The 18,849-nt window shown below is 38.9% G+C and overlaps 1 protein-coding gene across 3 annotated transcripts in view; it reads right to left on the bottom strand.

The window, feature by feature from the left end:
* Positions 1–6,811: 6,811 nt before the first annotated feature.
* Positions 6,812–18,849, bottom strand: part of MAN1A1 (mannosidase alpha class 1A member 1) — a 151,803-nt gene continuing 139,765 nt past the window's right edge. For 2 of the 3 annotated variants that reach the window (XM_056344517.1, XM_056344519.1), the window contains exons 9-12: positions 18,330–18,549; positions 17,346–17,518; positions 11,735–11,850; positions 6,812–10,375 (exon numbers count right to left, since the gene is read on the bottom strand). In XM_056344517.1, coding sequence (XP_056200492.1) covers positions 10,249–10,375; positions 11,735–11,850; positions 17,346–17,518; positions 18,330–18,549 — 636 coding nt within the window. In that variant the 3' untranslated portion in view covers positions 6,812–10,248. The remainder of the gene's footprint in view (positions 10,376–11,734; positions 11,851–17,345; positions 17,519–18,329; positions 18,550–18,849) is intronic. The other variant, XM_056344518.1, reaches the window with a different exon arrangement.

The following is an 18,849-nucleotide window of genomic DNA, read 5'->3' as shown; positions in this document are numbered from 1 at the left end:
TTATGGCATTATGTAGTATAAATGGGTGTTATTAATAATGCATTTCAAAGTGGTCGCTTATTTGACGAGAGTGCTTTTATTTTAACATATAATATTTATGGCATGCTTGTAAGTGTTCTGCAGCATATTTTATAAAATTAATGGAGACCCACAAAATAGAGAATTCACTACTGTATCTGGCTGTTTAACTTTTACTGAGAAATGGAGAGAGGCTGCAAGATTTTGTATGCAGATTATGAAAGGCGGGGATTTGGCTTTATGTATGTCTAGCAGCCAGCATTGGGAGAGGGAGAGGAAAAAGAACCTGATATGTGATATATTAAACATTTGAGAATGATAGAGAAAAGAAAACTTCAAATATTGTTGAAGCTGTTCATGTTAAGACATGCATGTTTTAATTAAAGCCAAACATCAGCTGAATTGAAGGTGCTGATTTGTTTTCGCTAGGTAAGACATAGCTCTGAATGATAAGAAAATGGATAGTTTGCTCAATGAGAATAAATCCAGACAGTGTTTATTGTCTAAAATAACCATATTTGAAAAATAGATCATCCATAGGATATTGAAAAAGAAAAGAAGGAAAAGAGGAGACGTAGCACCTATGCTGTCTTTTCCTCGAGCTTTCCTTAGGCTGTATCTGCTCCATAAATCTCCATGTAAAAGTCTATGAAATTGCTTTTTTTGAGTGAAAAATTGACTTCACTAAACTAAACAGGAGTTTTGCCATTGACTTAAATGGAGCTGGTTTTCTAGCTGTACAAGTTATTTTTAGAAAAAAAAAAAGTTTATTGATGTAAGAAATTTTCCCCAGTTAGCCCCCATGTTGGTGACAGCATGGGTATAAAGATAGAAGATTTAGTGCCCCAAACAAGTTGTGACCATGAGCAGCCAATTAATTCTCTGGCCAGGAAATGTTCATACACTTCAGTGTGAGGCTGTTTTTTCCTCCTTTTTGCTTTGGAACGGGAAGAAATGAGAATGAGATACCGAGACTTACATTAGAGTCTATCAAATCCTGTAAATATATCTGAATATAAAGCACTAACGGAGTCTATATGTACTCTCACTTTTTTGTTTTTGTTGAGAAATGTTCAGGTTTTGGATTAAAGTAAGATGTGGACAATAGCATTTTACTGGACAAATTATTAAATTTCAGATCTAAGAAAAAAAATCAGAGTACTTCAGTGGTTATTTGGTCAGAGATAAGCATGAGACAAAACCAGCAAATTGAAAAAGTCATTATTTTTGTCTATAGCCTCTATTTCCTGTAATTCAGTGTAGCTTTTTCAGGGCTTTAGATGTGGGTGCAACACCAACTGCCCTCACTCATACTTACTGTCTGTAGAGCTCTCAGGGTGGGTATAGTTATGGTGACAGCTGAGGGCCCTTGCAGAAATTGAGAGAGGCACTCTTGAATTGCTGCACCCTGGTCTTGCTGGGAGACCTTAAGGAGGCCACCCAGGTAGTTGCTCCTTATGTAGGTCCTGGCTTATCTTCTCACCCTTGTTTACACCTGTGAGTGTCAGGAGAGAGTGATCAATAAGATGATAAACTCTCTTTTTCCATCTCATCAGACCATGAAGGTGTTTTCTAAATAGTTTTGTATCTCTGTATTCTTGCAATGACACTTACAGTAAGAAGGTGCTTCATGAGAAAAGGAAGAAAGAACAAGTTTTTTTTCTGTAGAAACTCTCATTTTTCCCCAAGCATCTTTCTTTTAAGCTCCTACTCTCTCAGCCTGCTAAGGCTCCTTCTTTTTTGCTTTTAATTGCTGGTGTGGGTTGTGTTTGAGCTAAGCCACCAAAATTAGCTTCCTGGGCTGTCTGAGCAGCACCTCTGCTGTGCTGTGAGAAATCACCCCTCCTTTTTTTAGGAGCTGTCCTCTTGTGTTTTTCTGAACTCTGGGACATGAGGAAGGGAGTTTGGCACAGTGGAGAGGGGAGCACTCTGTTCCCAACTTCTGTGGGTGGTGGTTGATTAATGCTCAGTCGTTATTGTCAGTCCTTGGTGCAGTTAACTGCTAGTGGGGCAGAGGTTGTTTGCTCTTAGGCAAGTTTTGATTTGTTCATGCTTGCTTTTAGCCTGTGTGGTCACTCCCAAACACAGGGACCACAGTGGTGAGAGCTGGCTTTGCGTTGTAACTTGCAGTGGGGAAAGAATGTTTGAAGCTACTTCTTGGCAATTTGCTGCTTAATGTTAAAATACTGAAACAAAATACAGCAGCACTTTTTCTTGGGCTGCAGAGCTTCTGGAGAAATGACTGGACTCCAGAAGAAGCCAAGCTGTTAAGGTAACCTTGCTTCCCATACAACACTGGCAGCACGCAGCTCCGTGGCATTTCTTGGCTGGGATGCTGTGAGCAATACCTGGCTCTGTTGCAGCTGAGCACTTCCAAAGGCCTTGCTCCTATTGCTGGGTCCTGCTCTGGCATGTCAGTGGGATTGAGGAGGTGCCTGGGTGGGGTGGGGGTGTAGGAGAGCTCAGTGACCCCATGGAATCAGGTTTGGGTCTCTACAGTTTGGACCAGGCACTTGACCTGCATCTTTTGCTGCCCTAGTGAGTACCTGAGTCTCTGGCTTTCTGGATGGCATTTCTGGTCAGCGGATGACAGCGGTGGTCAGAAAAAACTTCTGTAACTGAAAGGTGCATTTGCAAAAAAACTATGGCTTCACAACTAGCAAATCTGCTCCCCTAATCAGCTCTGTCCTCAGTTTTTCATGTAGCCCCAGGGAATGGAGGATTTTTCCTTAGGACTTGTATGATATGTCTCAGTAGGTTTCACTCTGAACAGAGTAGAAGCCACTCATTGACTAGAAGGTGCAGTAGCCTTAAATTCATTGGGGAAGGCTTGGAAGTGGTCAAACCCTCTTTGTTGTGTGATTCTGGGTTAGAAATCTGAGTCATTAGAGTCAGTGTTAGGTGGATTACAAGTGAGGGGCTGGGAGCAGAGGCTTTTGGGGCATCACCAGTGGCTCTGTTGTGGCGTGCCCAAAGGAGTTGGTCTGCAGCACCCAGGCACCATTGTGCCACGCTGTGTAGTGGCACAAGGGCGGGCAGCAGGACTGTGTGTCACTTGCACTGAGGATCACCCGCACTGAGGGGCAGCAGTTACGCATGGACAGGCAGCAAAGGAGACTGGTGGCAAACTCCTATGTACTCAGAGAAAATATCAGATGACCAGTCCTCTGGTTCCTCAACCACAAAGAAGGAGCTCTGTGATGCTTGAACTGATGGTTTGAGTCTCTTCTCCCTCTGTCCTTCCTAACAGCATAGTAAATACGTCTGGATGTTGAACTCTTGGTGGTATTTTGAGCCATTGTTTTGCTTTCCCTGGGTTTGTCCTGTGATCTATCTGTCAGCTCCTGGCCAGAATGACTATGGAGTGTTGTAGTATTAATTTGCTGCTGCTGCCCTTGTTAGCTCTGGGTGGTGTCTTTGAGGATGGCAGAGACAAATCTTGAAACTCTTGTGCAGTTGTAGATTAGGAGGTGTTGTGTAAACTGTAATGATTGGAACTGCACATGAAAAATATCTTTTTAGAGTAAGTTCTGTTTCTGCTTACTTGTGTACGATGCAGTTGTAGCTCAATATTTAAAGTAAAATTATTTTTTTCTGGGGTTTTTTTGTTGTTTTTCTATTGGGTTTTGGTTTTCTGTTTAAAGATGGAGCACTTATGGCTAGTTGTTAGCAATGGAAAACTAAATGCAAATGTCTGAGGAAAATAATTTGAAACATGTACAAGAGGAGCTGGGAATTACATCAAACCCAGAAGTGAACGGAATAGAAAGCAACTGTGGTTGACCATTTAGCTGCAGCTAAAAGATAATCAAACTACAATAAAACCTCTTGTAAATACAGCATTTGGTATAGTTTTGCTCATCCCTTACTTTGTCCCCTTGAGATATAATTCTTTGCACTGTACTTTTGAAGCAGAGGATTGTAATATTTTAAATTGCAAACTGAGGGAATGGTATGAGGCTTATGGACATAGCTCTTCACAGTACATAGCAACAACTTTTCCCATGGGGTTGAATATGCAATTGGACATAGCAAATGTGAAAGCAACAAGGTTATAAGCCTACTTTTATTCTGAGTTTTGGGAAGTTGAGGGATTTAACATGCTAGGAGCAAGCAGCAGTGACCTGTGAGTAGCAGCAGAGGAGTGAGCTCTGAGAACACACCTTGGTGAGAATGGTCTCCACCTTAGAGAAGGGCCCGGGGTACTTGAGGTACTTGGAGCCAAGGGAAGCAGAGGTGCCCCCAGCAGCAAACATAAAGCACTGGACTGAGAAAAATAGGACTGAAGCACAGAATGTTTCACAGAGCTGAGGTTCCTCAAGGAACAAGCATCAAAATAGAAAGTTGTTTGGGAGGGAATGTGTTGGTTATTAAATAGCAAGTATTTAGCAGGTAGAGATTAGCAGTTCAAACCAGCTGAGGTCAACCAGCAACACAGCCCACATTTGATACTTCCTCTAAATATCCCATAAGTCTTGCATAATGCCAAAATGCTCTCCCCCTGCATACCCCTTGACACTGACCCCCACTCAAGGGTGCTCTGATTTGCTCTTGTTGACTCATTCTGATAGCTGAACACCTGGGCACCAGGGTTGAGGCTCTCCTGGGACAGCCCTGGGAGGCGGGCTGGACAGGGTGTCCTTTCCACAGGAGTCCCTTACATGGGTTCCCACCTGCCTGTGTGCTCCTTTGCTCCTCTGGGAGTGTGGAGATGGGCCTTTGATGGGCTGACTCCATGGATCTGGGGGTAGTTGGGCCAGGGTATTACATGGTGTCTCAGTATGCCATTGCCTGTGCGCTCCTTTGGGTATGTGCTGATAGAACTTTTTAAAATGACATAACCTGCCACTACTGTAGGATCACTGTTTGCAGCATCATGATCCTTTAACTATCACACATGGCCCAGACAAATAACTTTAGGCTCATGTGCATTGCCAACCATAGCACCTCCCTGAAGTTCTGGAGTACCAGCAAGTCCCCTTGTCAGAGTGATGCTCCTTGGCAGATGAATCAATGGTCAGAACATGACAGTATAATAAGTCACACTGACAATTTTATTAGGGTATGTTTTTTAAACTTGATATGCTTAAGACTAATAGTAGCTCTGCTACTCTGATTGACAGTGTGAAAGTAATGCACAATTGAAGAGAAAATATTAACCAGAAGGGTCTTTAATGTCCTGTAAAATGTCAGTGTGGGAATGGTGAAAGGCAAACAATCTTCCACAAATCAGCCACAAAGCATGCACAGGCAGTTTGGAGAGCACATGAAAGTTTGGCAGAGGGGCTTCCAAAGGGGAGGTTAATTATGGTGATTTTGCGTACAGGGTGTGTGAGAGCTGGTGCAGATAAAGGAGCAGATACTTGAGAAATGAGGATCAAACTGCTGGTTTTTGAGGTACTTTTGAATGCTAACAGCCTGCTGGGCTTTAACTGGATTCTGCAGCTCCGTGACTTGCTCCATCCACCACTTTGTACATGTATGAATGCACAAAACCAGGACAGAGCAAGCCCCTGTGTTATATCTATTCTTGTAGTACTTGGACAAGAACTCTTGATTCTCGGTGACCATTTCCTGCATTTGGCAGACTGCTTTTTTGATGAATAATCTTTCACCCTACTTTTGAGATCAACCAGAATAGACTAATCCCAGGATTAGGGTGGATTAGATGAAGGGCTGTTTCTATAGCAGACGTTGTCATACAAGTGCTGAGTTCCTCTTGATAGAGCAAGACTGTAGGGCAGTGCAGATGGCAGGGCAAATCCTGTTTGTCTTGACTAACTGTCAACTCGGTCCTAGTTCCTTTTTCCCCTGAAGAAAACAAACCACACCAAGCACCCAATTAAGAGACTGAATTGGTTGAAATTCTAACCCAGGCTTGTATTTACATCTCTTGTGAATAATGATCTGTAGTAAGGTTTGCATTAGTTCGTGTTCAGCTTGTTGAGAAGCAGTTTGTGTGATCCTGGAGCCAGCTACCGGAGGGGACTGCCTGTGGCTGCTCCAAGGATTGCACTGTGTAGCTGCACACCGACAACCATGCTGGAAAAACGAGACACCAGATTTAAGAGCTACCCTCAAAAATTACTTAGAGCAGGTCTAATGAGTAAGTTCTCTGACAGAAATTTATTCTACTGAGACTGTTCTGTAAAATCACAGTAGTTTATTACACTATCATCTTTGGATAAGGCTTCCTACTAAACAGAGAAAACAAGGTTAGGTGTGAGGTGTAGCTGTTATTTCAGTATCTAGACTGGAGATCTTAACATCCTTCCAAGACAAAATGTAGTTACAGTTCCTATGACAACTGTTCCTCTCCCCTCTGCAGCATGGACTAACGATAGCATTTCATTACATAATCATGTAATGCTGGGCACTGTGACAGCCTTGTCATCTCTGCTCCAGTGTCTGCTTCTAAATGGCATCTAGCTGAAGCCCGCTTGTATTGTGCAAAATGTGAATTGGAGCAACTGACCTTCACTGCGCTTACTGCCTGCCACCTCTGACTTCCCAGCTTCTTGCTTTTCATTAGTAGGTTCACTTTCTACCAAAATACATTTGGTATGCTGAATTTTATTGACAAGAACTCCCAGAAATTCATTTCTGTGCTAGCAATTCTGTACGCTGACATTAATTAACAACAGTATCTTAACAAGTACACAGAGTACTAATCTGTACCAAACCAATCTGCTGAGAAAAAATCATGAGTATAGCAGCCAAACCAGACTATGCAGCAGACTCCTGTAGTTACTTCTGCAACACACTTAGGAAAAATTATAACAAGTTGAACAGATATATTAAAAGACTTTATTCACAATAGAGAAATTTTTACAAATATAAGTTCTTCAAAATTAAGCATCTTGATCTATTATGTATTCCATAATTTCAGTTTATATAAAGATGAAAAGACTAAACGGACTATGTACCAATCAAAAACAATTTAAATGCATGACAGAAATGGATAATATGTATGATGAAGTCACCATAGAAACAGTGAGCCATTGGGCATTGCAAAAATCTGTGTACAACCAACACATATGCAATACTTATCTCACAAACAACCAAAACTTTTTCCCCATGAAGCAATGTGGGTGCCACTTAGTGATCTGCCTCTTAGAACTTAACATATGCAGATTTAAATGCATTATTATGCTACAACAAAATGGAAAAAGTATAGGCAGTGTGTTTATACAAAGGTAATGTCATCCCGTGTTGTCATGTCCTGTCTGTGTGTCCCGTCCCCTGTTCTGCCCGCCCCCAAACAAAAAAGCAAGTTCTTTTGCTCTTATGAATGACTGGGAACAGCATCACTAGCCACTTCCATGCAGCTAGTTAAGTGAATGGGAAATAAAATGCATGGTTTCTCGGCAATCTAACAGGCAGTGTTAAGTACGGACTGTTTCAAAATGATTGCTCTAACTTTGGTGTTTTGGGGTTATAAAAAAAAAAGAAAAAGAAAAATCAATATATTCTCAGTTTATGAAAAGGTTTTTTCTTACAGTTGGCAAATCTACACGTTGTACAATCTTCTCGTCTACTTACATTAGTTTACAAAAGGTACAGTATAGTGCAGTTTGTACATACAACCTGAATACCCATACCAGTCATGTCAAATTTGTGCTCTTTCATATCATTGTAACTCTCAAACTAAAAAAATATTCATACTAAATGTCTGTATTACAAGGAAACAGTCATGATGCTTATATTTAAGTACATAGGACCCAATGCACACAAGAGTAGCCTGCTTTTTGCAACACAGAGAAGAGCTACCTTGTTCTCCTGGTTCTCTGCAGCTTGTTAGGTAAAGGCAAGATCACTAGACACATCTGGGGGAAGCATACTGTGGTTAAGAAAACCATGTAAAAAGAGGCTTACAAAACACATTTCTCAAAGACTTTTTTTGTCTGAGCTATTGTAGCTATTTAAGTGATATGAGGCCTATAGTAGCACATGCACAACCATGGGGTAAATAGCAGCAGATGACCCAATAAAAATAACCGAAACAGAAGTAATTATTATTACTTTTTGGTTAAAAAGGGAACAGAATTTCTGTTTTTATTCCACAGCTGTACTTTCTCTGTGGTACATGGGAGGGGGGAAGGCTTCCTTAAATGCTCTTTCTGAAGAAATACAGTGAAATATTTTAGTCCTCCAATGATACAAATTTGAAGTATCAAAATCAGCAAAAGTTCTGCTTCTCAAGAGAGGAGAGCCAAAACTTCAGCCTTGTTCATTCAGTTTCAGCAAACTGTTATTGTGACATGAGGGAATCCATACTTTAAAAAAGAAAATAGCAATAAAAAAGCAGCAAAGCAAAAAGCCTTGAGCCAGTGCTGGTTCCACATAAGCAGGCTTTACCTGCAGGTAAAATTTACATTTGAATCCCTTCTCCCAGTGCTGGGTGGCCTAGGCTCAGCAGGGTACCCCTACTATCTTCCATGTATGAATGCTCAGCTCTGCCAGGCCTGCGAGGGAAGGATCAGCATCACTGAAGATCCTCTTGCCTTGCCGCCTACATACGTGTCTTTGGCAGCTCGTGTGGCACATGCCATCTTCTCTGTGCAGGGGAAGCAGAGAGGCAGTGCTGTCTTTGCAGATTCCAGAGAGTGAAGGGGTAAAGTTTAGAGGTCAGCTTTCAGCTGCTATACACAAAAACGTCTTTGTTCTTGGCTTCTACATAAGAAAACCTACATTGTAGACCTCTATCAGTCTAGAAAAAACATACTCTGTAATGCCTAAACAAATGTGCTTCCTCAGCTGTGCTGGACACGTGAGCTATCTTACTAAATACCTTTCAAGAAGATTACTGTACAGAACCATATTTGTTTTGCTGCAGTCCAATCGGTAAATAATGTACTTTCTCTGAATGGGAAGCCAGGTGTTATACCCTACTCAAAATGTGTGAAAGTCATCCTGTCACTAAATGAAAACATAGGTAGACTTAATAATTGTGTAAACCACTCCAAACCACACTTAAATAGAAACAGGAATGAATAGTGCCTCATCTTTATTTTTTTTTCCCTTTGGTTATGCCACAAAGTAAAACATTTTTGGCAAAGCTGTTATCTTTCTTAGTAAACCAGGCCTCTAATCTAGGGAATATTTTTAAGCATACTGTGTTTCTCTCACTTAAACATGACAGACTTGGTGCTTTCAGAAAGTTTTAGTTCTATCCTGGATAATTTCCCCTCTGATTATCTTCTTTTACCTTCCTCAACGCATCTGAACATTTAGCTTTATTCATGTAGATACATTAAATTGCTTTGTGACAATATACTATCAAGTCTGAACTCAGCTGAATGTTTGCTAAAGTCCCAGAAAACCAAACAAATTGTCTCTGGTATAATTCTCAGCTTCCAGGAAAATGTCATTGAGTATTTTTTTTTGCCTTTTCACCATCCGATCAAATGAAAGCTACTGGACAAAATACATAAAGAAGGTAAGACTCCCTTTCTTAATAAGAAATTACTATCTTTTTTTACTCCATAGTAGCCTGACTAAAGGCATGAGAATAACATCACTTAGAAAAGGGAGGAAACAATTTATTCTATTACAATATTCTAATCAAAACCTGAAAAACTAAGGTCTGCTAACTAATGTGCTAAATTCATAGAAACTAGTTAAGTCTAACTTCAACGTATACTACAGTTTCCGAGCCGTATCTGCATGAGATTAAAATATTCCTAATGTAGACTTCATTGACAATGAAATACATCAGATACTTTACCAAGTAATGATAGACCCGCATAAGAAGAGGCTGTCACAGTCACAAGATTTGTTTTGGATGACACACAAAACAAATTAACACAGAAAAAAAAAAAAAAGAAAAAGCTTTTTATACTTAATTCAATATGGCTTTTTGCAACATGGCAAAATATTACAGCTTAAAGCAGACATCTCCTCACAGAGGAGAAAAGAATTTTGCAGTCAACTTACAAGCATAACAGGGAACAAGTAACATGCAGACCCTCTGCTCTTTTTGGCCAGGACGATACTGCAGCCTAACAAAATCTGGAGAGATGTCCTATTTCTCTTCAAAGAAGTGGCTCAGCTGGATTAGAGGACTGAGGTTTTATCATAATTAGTTTGGGTCCATTCATAATAATTTACTGTTAAAGAAAACAGACTGCAAAACACTTGATTTAAAAACTCAGGAATTTAAACCCAAATCATGTGCCCAAGTCCTGGAAAGAAACATAAGAAATAAACAAAGTGTAACTTAATCTTCATCTATTTCTGGTTTTCTTCTGTATTCCCATAGTCTTTGTGAAGAACAGGGAGAGGATGAGCCTCTGTGTTGAAGACCCAGTGTTCAAATGGAAGAAGATCATCTTCAGAAAACAGCAAATACAAGTACCTGGCAAGAAAAAAAGTAGGAAATGTGATGACATCAGGCAAGTGAAACTACAACAGTTATCAGGAAAGCATAAACACCTGATCCCTAGATGAATATACCAACGGGAAAAGCTGACCAATGACAAAACAGCAGTAAGTCCCAGCACCACAATGATTAGCACAAAACTTTGGGGCTACTCAACTCAGATTGGACTTAAGGGCAATAGCAACTGGAGACCAACAAAAGAGTGCCTCTATCCTGACAGAATACAAAGACATTTAGGCTATCAAAGTTAAATATCAGTTCACTTCCATTTCATCCTCAGTAATTTTATTACACATTGTTTTGATAATACACAACCACAGTAAGTTTCTTCCTCCTGAATGTCCACGTATATCAAAGTGTAGGAATGAGAAGCAAGACAAGATTGGACTACAATATTTTAAGAACAACCTCTGGCTTAGGATTTTTAAAGAAGAAAACCAGTACTAGACCAGTAGCTTGGGCACCCATTTACTAAGATGGTGTCTATTAAACCCATCAGTAACCAATAAACAAATCCAATATTTTACTTATGTCACGATACGAGGTAGTAGCTACTGTAGCATGATTATTGAAGTCTTCTTAGGGATGGAAGTCTGCTTACCAAGTGACATTTTATTTTTTCTTAATGACCATACTTTCCCGAAGGCTTTTCTTGGTCTAATTCTGATAGGCCAATTTAAAAGACACAGTAGGAGGAGTGCACCATCTCAAAAAACCCACCCAAAAACCCCCCACCATGTATATAACTGTATTTACAATATTTATTTTACTTGAGTATTATAATTTCTGTTGAAATGATGTGATTGCTTCCTTCTGGTCTTTGCAACTTCTTCTTGCACAGCACCAAAAAAAAAAAAAAAAAAAAAGTGGAAAGACCAAGACAATGCTTCCTTTATTTCATTATTTATTTCATTAAAAACTTAGGAGAGGCCCTGCGAGCTTACCATGCAAGATGACTTCTGTTTTCTTTTTCTGTAGTTTTAAAAATGAAAAGTAATACAAGCCTGATAAGTCCTCTGTTTAGTCATTTTGTTTCACTACTGTTGGCATATATAATTAGATCCTATCAAAACAAAGAGATGTAATTTCTCAACTGAGACTATAAAGTACCTTTATCAGAAGTAAAGAAAATTTCCAGAAGTCACAGGATTTAGTTTATTGATACAGAAAGAAAAAAAATAAAGGCAATTTGGCTTCCCGTCACCTAAGAAAAGCTCTACTATTTCAGTCAGATTTTGTTCTGTGAATGTCAAGGGTACCAATGATAAATACTTGTCTGTAAAGATGATACATAGAACTACTTCATATTAATCAAAGTCAACTCTCTTAACTTACTTGAGTGTCTCTGAAAGAAAGAAACTTTGCTGCACATCATCATGGCTTTCATGATTGTTGTAAACATCTCTAATGCCAGAATAGCCGCCATCTACTCTGCAGTGTTTTTCCAGTGCCTGAAGAGGGGGGGGGGGGGGGAAACCAACAGTGGGATTAACAAAATTAATCAGCTGCCATTTTTATCTTCTTTGACAATAAAACTAGGCCCTGCCCTCAAATTGTCACTTTGTTGAAGAGTTGAAAACCAGATAAAGCTCTAGGTAGAAAACTCTTTTTACAAAGACATAGGCACACATGTCTAATTTTACATTTAGAAGAGAACCAAATAATAAGTTAATAAAAGAAGTGAACACAAACCAGTTTTCAGAAGGAAAGATATAGGGATATATGGATGTAAAGACATATGGATTTTCAATTATTTTCTTTTTCCTCTTTTTAATAGGAATAATAATAGCCTCTTTCTCACAGGCTTGACTATCAGACTTCAGAGATCATGTCACATATACCTTTCTTGGTCATATTTTAGTGCTTAAAAATTGTTGTGATAGAACTGAGTACCGTGATAAAGACCAGTCTTTTCCGTACCTCCTGACAGCTGCTTCAAAAAAAGTAAGGCAACTCTCCATTTTCTATGTAAGTGGTTTAGTTTCTCTTTGCAATTTTTCGTTTTTCAATGGGAAAGCTCTGCTATTGGGCTGTGACTGAGTTTTCTTTTCTGCAGTAGGTACTATTTTGCTTTGATACCTTTCTGAAAAAGCTATATATTCCACAGGAGTAGATGGAAAGCTAATACGTAGCTGAAATTAATGCAACACGTTTTAGATGTAGGAATAAGAATGTGTTTTTCTCTAACTAGTTTCCAAACTGTGTATTCAGTTAAGAGGTGTAAAACAGATGATTGATTCCTATTTTACAATGAAAAGGAGCACATGGACCACCTAAAAATATAATTCCTTTTCTGCCCACAGAAATGTTCTATATGATCAGCTGATTTTGAAGGAGAAAAAAGATCAGATGAAGACTGGACAGAAAGCAAAGAACATGTACCTGGTGCTGGAAGTGTAGAAGGTATATACAGTTATATTATTTAATAAACCTTGCTTCTTTGCTTTATTTTAGACAGGTGTTTGCATTAGAAAGGTAGTACCTATATGCCTATGTACAAGCCATAACTTCTTTAAATACACTGCTATCCAATACCTTATTTGAATATTATTTCTTTTGTCACTGCTGTTTAAAAATATTCATTCATCTTTTTTCTTTATAATTTACCTATTTAACAAGGTCAAAAGTATTATTAGACTCTTAATTTTTCTTACTCTTTTATAATAACTCTTTGCTATCATGCAGTATAATAAAGGAATGAAGAGAATCAAAGATGATTACATTTAAAACAATGCATTATATTAAAAAAAAATCAGAAAATGGTCTTTAGCCTTAAATAAATTCTAACAATGAAACCGACAGTAAGCAGGGTGGATTACCACATTTACTCAGGACCACACTACTCTGAAACATGGTGCCTGCTGTGGAGGCAGGTATTGGAGCAACAACTTTCAAGCTGAAATACCTGGAGTTTTATCAAACTCCCGATGGAGAGATGGAAGACAACTAGTTTTTCCATTTCTGAAGTTATTAAAAACATCACTGAAGTGATTACAGGATGTGTACATTTTATTTAGGGAAAGATGCTGCATTTCAAACCACATATAGCAAAAAGCTGCAAGATAAGAATAAGCATTTTCTGACGAAAGATGGGACTAAAAGTCAGTAATAATTACTGAGGTATCCATCACCTCCAGCTGCTCTAAAGGCTGCTCAAGATGTGTGTGTGAGCAGATATCCTACATGTCCTTGGTTTTGCTGGAGTCCCTATAGCTATCTGCATATATTTAGCTTGCACGTCAGTCTCTCCATAGTTTTCACTAGAGAGTAAGCTGCCTATTGTATATTTAAAAGGGATTTTTCTCCAGGAGAGATCCTTTAAAATATAAACAGGCCTATTTTTCTTTTCTTGTGTGTCTTTATGTTCTTTAATTTTCCTGGACACTTTTACTAAGTGACAAATATACTTAAGTTTAAACAAGTAATTTCCCCTGGCTGGTACTCCTTCCCTCTTGTCTACTTCAACCTGCAACGAATTCAGAATGCTGAATCTGTGTCTGGATTTTCAACGTCAAACATAAGATTATGTTTTCCAGGGCACAGCAGAAAGGGAACTTGAACTAGAAGGATAAGGCTATTATTCAAGGAAATATCTGTGTTCTAAACAGGGTGAGGTAAAATAAAAGCAAATTGAATTTGTGGTTTACACGCTCTAACATGTAGTTAGAGCCTTCTTTATGAGTTTGCTGTAGAGATACACCATATAGGTACTTGAACACACTGCTATGATGTAAACTAAGAGGTTAACTTGCACCCTGTTAGCCACCTGGTGCTATCCACTTGATGAAAATGTGAAATATCTTACCCCTCAAAGCTACTTGCCACTTAACTGAAGGAACAGGACATTCATGTGCAGCCTTAGCACAATAAAAAAGCTCTTGGTTGTCACCCTCATTTAACTGGCAGTCATGGCTTTTTGCGCCCATACCTGCAGTTTCAGAGTACAGTGACGTTCGGGGTACTGGTGAGTGGGAAGAAACAAACACTTTTAAAATTAGTAGTTGTCAGAAAATGAAGGTAGCTATGATCAGTTATGCTACAGTAATGGAAAACATCAAGCAGAGGGAAAACTGGCTGACAGTCTCAAAGTATCATAAAGGCAAAAAAACAAAGGAAGTGCTATGAATTCAAAATATGTGCCACATTTATAATGCAGAAAGGGAGACTTTCATGAGCTAAGCTGATAAAACCTTTCTGACTCAGAAATAGTGGATATTGCTGTTGGTCGTAACCGCATTTTCTCCAGCTGCTGAAGTACATACAGAATGATCTTGGACTCAAAATTAAAGCAGCAAAGCAAGTTTCTAAAGAAAAAAATAGAGAGGCTAGAGCATGTTTTTAGAGAAAGAATTAATAGACTTGTTGGAAAGTTTAGAAGTCACGACTTACAGAACAGCCTCCTTTTCTACTACAAGGGCACAGGGGAACAAACCTGATGAGTTCTTATTGCCAGTGTCATGAATTGAAAATGAACATGAAACACCTGAAGACCTGCCCAGCTTTTCTGGGCAACAACAAATGGTCTGAATGTTCCCCCTTTTTTCTTGTTTCAATCTCAGCTTCCTCTCTGTGCAACAGATGTTGATAATTAAACCAGCTATAGTCAGTAGTCAGGGACTTCCCCAAGAACAAAAAGGGTGGATTGACGTGCTTTCTGGTGCAAGAACAGGGAGCAAGAGGGAGCAGAATTTATGAAATAGTTGCAGTATCATGACACATGCTAGAACAAAAAATAATACATTATCAGGTGGAGCTGTATGGGTATAAATATCAAGAAAGAAGAGAAAAAAGAAAAAAAAAAGATTTGGAACCTACAGCTGACTATACATTCTGTGAAGCTGTTTGTTTATGTGAAACACGCAACTGTGTATTAGGACAGTAGAAGATGGGCCTGTACACAATGTGACCAGCTGCATCTCCCACACGTGGGCTGTAATCCACTGCCTTAGAGCCAGAAAAGAATAACTACAAAAATGTTAAACAAGGAACACATGGGGAATGCTAAGAAGGTAAACGAGTGTACAAACGTGAAGTAAACACAAACAAACTGAACCAACAGGGTACACAATAATAACAAGGAAAACATTTCAATTGTTTATAACAATGCTATCAGTGTGGGCAGCAACAATGAGTCAGGAAAAACATCTCCTGAAGAAGGAGCACTTGGCATTGCTGAAGCCTGGTGGGATGACTTCCCTAAACAGCCATTGTAAATATTCCAGTTATAATCTGCCTGGGAAGATTCCAGTAGTAAAATGCATGCCTATGGGTAGCGCTAGCAAAGAAGAAAGTAAGGAAACAGCGCTCTAAATTACATTATTTATCTAAAATATCCAAATAATTTTTTTAAAAAAATTGCTTTGGAATCATTAACTGAGGAGCATATTGTTTCAGGGCTGATAGAGCCAACACCCGAGGGAGGCAAGTAAAATGTCCTAAATAACCACTGTCTACCTAGCTGAATACAGTGTTGACTGCAGATACGGAATTGCTGTGAATATTCAAACAAGGAGAAATTAGAGAGTAGAAGTATAGTTAATGCTAGCAGCTATTCTTTTACGGAAAGCAGATTTTACCACAGATTTCATTCTTCAAGAATATCTAATTACCAAAACTGAATCGCTCTTTTTTTCACAACACTCAACAACATTTGCCACACATTCACTATATCACACAGTGAATACTGAATACAATTACAGATCCTGGTTGCTGTTGAGCGAGCCAGGTGACTGGCGGATGTCGTGTCACAGCCAGGTATGTGGAGTCATACCCCATTAACAGCTCTGTAGTAGGGTCCTTTGGTGGTGAGAAATTGGACGACATGAGTCTAAATGTTCTTCCCTTAGTATAAAGCAACCTTCTACAACTACTTGTGTAGGCCCGTCCAAGAAAGTTATAGTCACGTACTCCTAGGAGCAAGGGGCATTGGGCAAACTGACAGACAGGACATTTTTGAAATCCTGGGCAGCAATAACTCTGCAAAGGAGAGGTCACTGAATGAAAAAAATACTGCACAGGGTTTTGTTTTCTTTTTTTCTTTTTTCATTTTTCTTAAATATACAGAGCTGCGAAAATAATGTTCTTCAGCTTCTTGTATCTCCTGTGATATCTCAATCTTAAAAATTCCAAAGTAAGAGTTAAAGGCAGGTAATTTAGCAAGGGGAACGTTAGTGTGAGGATAAAATAAGTGAACTCTAGGAGCGCAATACCCATACCCAGAGAATAAAACATGGTAAATGCAAAGGCTCTCCTCTCTAACAGTAAGAGTGATTGACCACTGAAATAAGGGAAACAATGGATTTGGCAAGCCAATTTTTGCAGTATAGACTAGCTGCTCTCTTGGAAGGCTTGTGCTAGACAAAACTGAATAGCTAGGTTCAGCGTGATGGTTGAAACTCAATGGCTAGTGGGACACAGAAATTTAAGCCTAGAAGAGGTTGTTATCATTAATGGAGTTCAGCCTAGATGACCTATGCTTTTTGAAAGTGACCCATTTTTTAAACATTCGGTGCTATCTAGTACTTCATTTTGGCCTTCATCACCTTAATTAAAATCACCTTTGTACATTACTGTTGAAAATACATATCATAAAGCTTATTTCCATGTCCAAGTCTCAAATTTGACACACATCCGCACTTTCCATTCACATGCAGTGATCCTTAACATCTTGAGCAGTACATCCAAATATGACCCTGATCTCAGAAGTATTTAAGAAGGAGAAATCCCAAGGTATTTTTCTAATAACACAATACCAGCACTATTTGGTTTTGTAAAAACAATCTCAGTTCATCAATTTAGTAAATGAATCTCTGGAAATTTGAGTTGATATTACTAACTTAAAATAAATATTTACTCTCCAACTGCTAAACTACATCCAGATATCATTCAGTAGCTCATTTAACAAGACGTTAGGATTTAGTAAGAAAAAAGTCCAATAGAACATTACCTCTACAGCTTCCCATCCCCACTGCCTGTACTTTGGGTCATGAGTGAGCCGCCACATGTACATGTAGGTCTCTATGACTTCTGGTCGTAGGATGTAGTATTTTTCATTTTGTCTTGTAGCAATGGCCTCAACACCACCATCAAATCTGAAGGCTTCCGGTCCCAGTTTCATGCCTAGCAAATATAAAATCACATGCTAAAATGAAGGCATTAAGAAAGGCTTTCAACTATGTCATCTACCAAATCAATGATCCTTTCCTGTGGCACAAAGCCAGGTTACCCAAAAGGTATATAATTTCTGGACGATACTGCAGCTCCTTCTGTTTTTAATATTTTGTAAATACTTCAGAGTAGGAGAAAGCTGTTCTTCATCAGTGCCCTAAACAGCAGTTCCAGTTTGAATAGTGATGCTAACATTTGCATTCTGGAAGACTTCATATGAACAGCAACATGTGAAATTTTGCTTAAAAGACAAGGATATTTACTTTTCTATGTCAAACTGGAAAATACACTCTGGACCTGAAATGCTGCCAGGTTTATTTCTATAAGAAGATGAAAGAATCCAGAGAAATTTTCTGCACAGAAATCCACCTTCTTTGTGCAATTCTATTGTGTGCAGCGTTATACCACCAGAACTGAGCATAAAATAATTTTTTGTGCATAACACATGATTAATAGCTATATTGATGCATAAGTGAACAGGGTCCCTCTCTGATTTGTATTCGGCTATACAGAAATTGGCAAAGTGAAACAAAAGCTATCATGTTAATTACTAGAGTGAGTAGATATGATTCAGGTGCACAGAAATTATTTATAAAACAGAGCAGCCGTTCTTAAAGTTACTCTAAGAGCAAAGCAGGATTTGCTCAGAAAGGATAAAAAGTTCTCATCATCATACAACTTTCATTCAGCATTGTGCAAAAATACCAGTGGGTGCCTCCACAAAGTCAAACTGTGAAACTAAACTCTGCGATACAGTACTTACTTGTACGATCATAGGATTCATGGCAAGTCCTAGCAATTTCAGCACCAAGCTCAATGTGATGGCCTGTCTTGTCATTAGGTGCTCCGTCCGCTCCTAGAGCAAACATGCCTCCAGCAAAACAAGTGAGATGTCCCATCTTGTGTTCAAGCAGTCCACCCTTCCACTCAGCGATGTATGTCAGCCCCCCACTTGATTTTCGAATTAGGTGGGTCTCTATAGCCTGCAAAAGTATGTGATTTCAAACCAAATGTACCATTTGGTAAAGCATGTGGGACAAAGACAAAATTGTCTTGTATGTTGGTTGGCTCTTCTCCGTATCACCTTTGCTTATAAAGTAAAATAGATAATATGATCTAGCATAACCTCAAAGTGCAACCAAACCAACACAGATTAGCATACATGAGTAACAATGATTCATTTTGCTACAACTCTGGGCAACTTATGCAGTACATTTTATTAAAATATTGAAAAGACCTGAAAAATACAATTCAATTTTAAAATTATTTTACTTCTTTCCCTT

This window comes from Falco biarmicus, chromosome 6 (genome assembly GCF_023638135.1).
Source record: "Falco biarmicus isolate bFalBia1 chromosome 6, bFalBia1.pri, whole genome shotgun sequence".
Lineage (NCBI taxonomy): Eukaryota > Metazoa > Chordata > Aves > Falconiformes > Falconidae > Falco > Falco biarmicus.
Note: the sequence above shows the minus strand (reverse complement) of the source record. Positions and strands in the feature narration are given on the sequence as shown.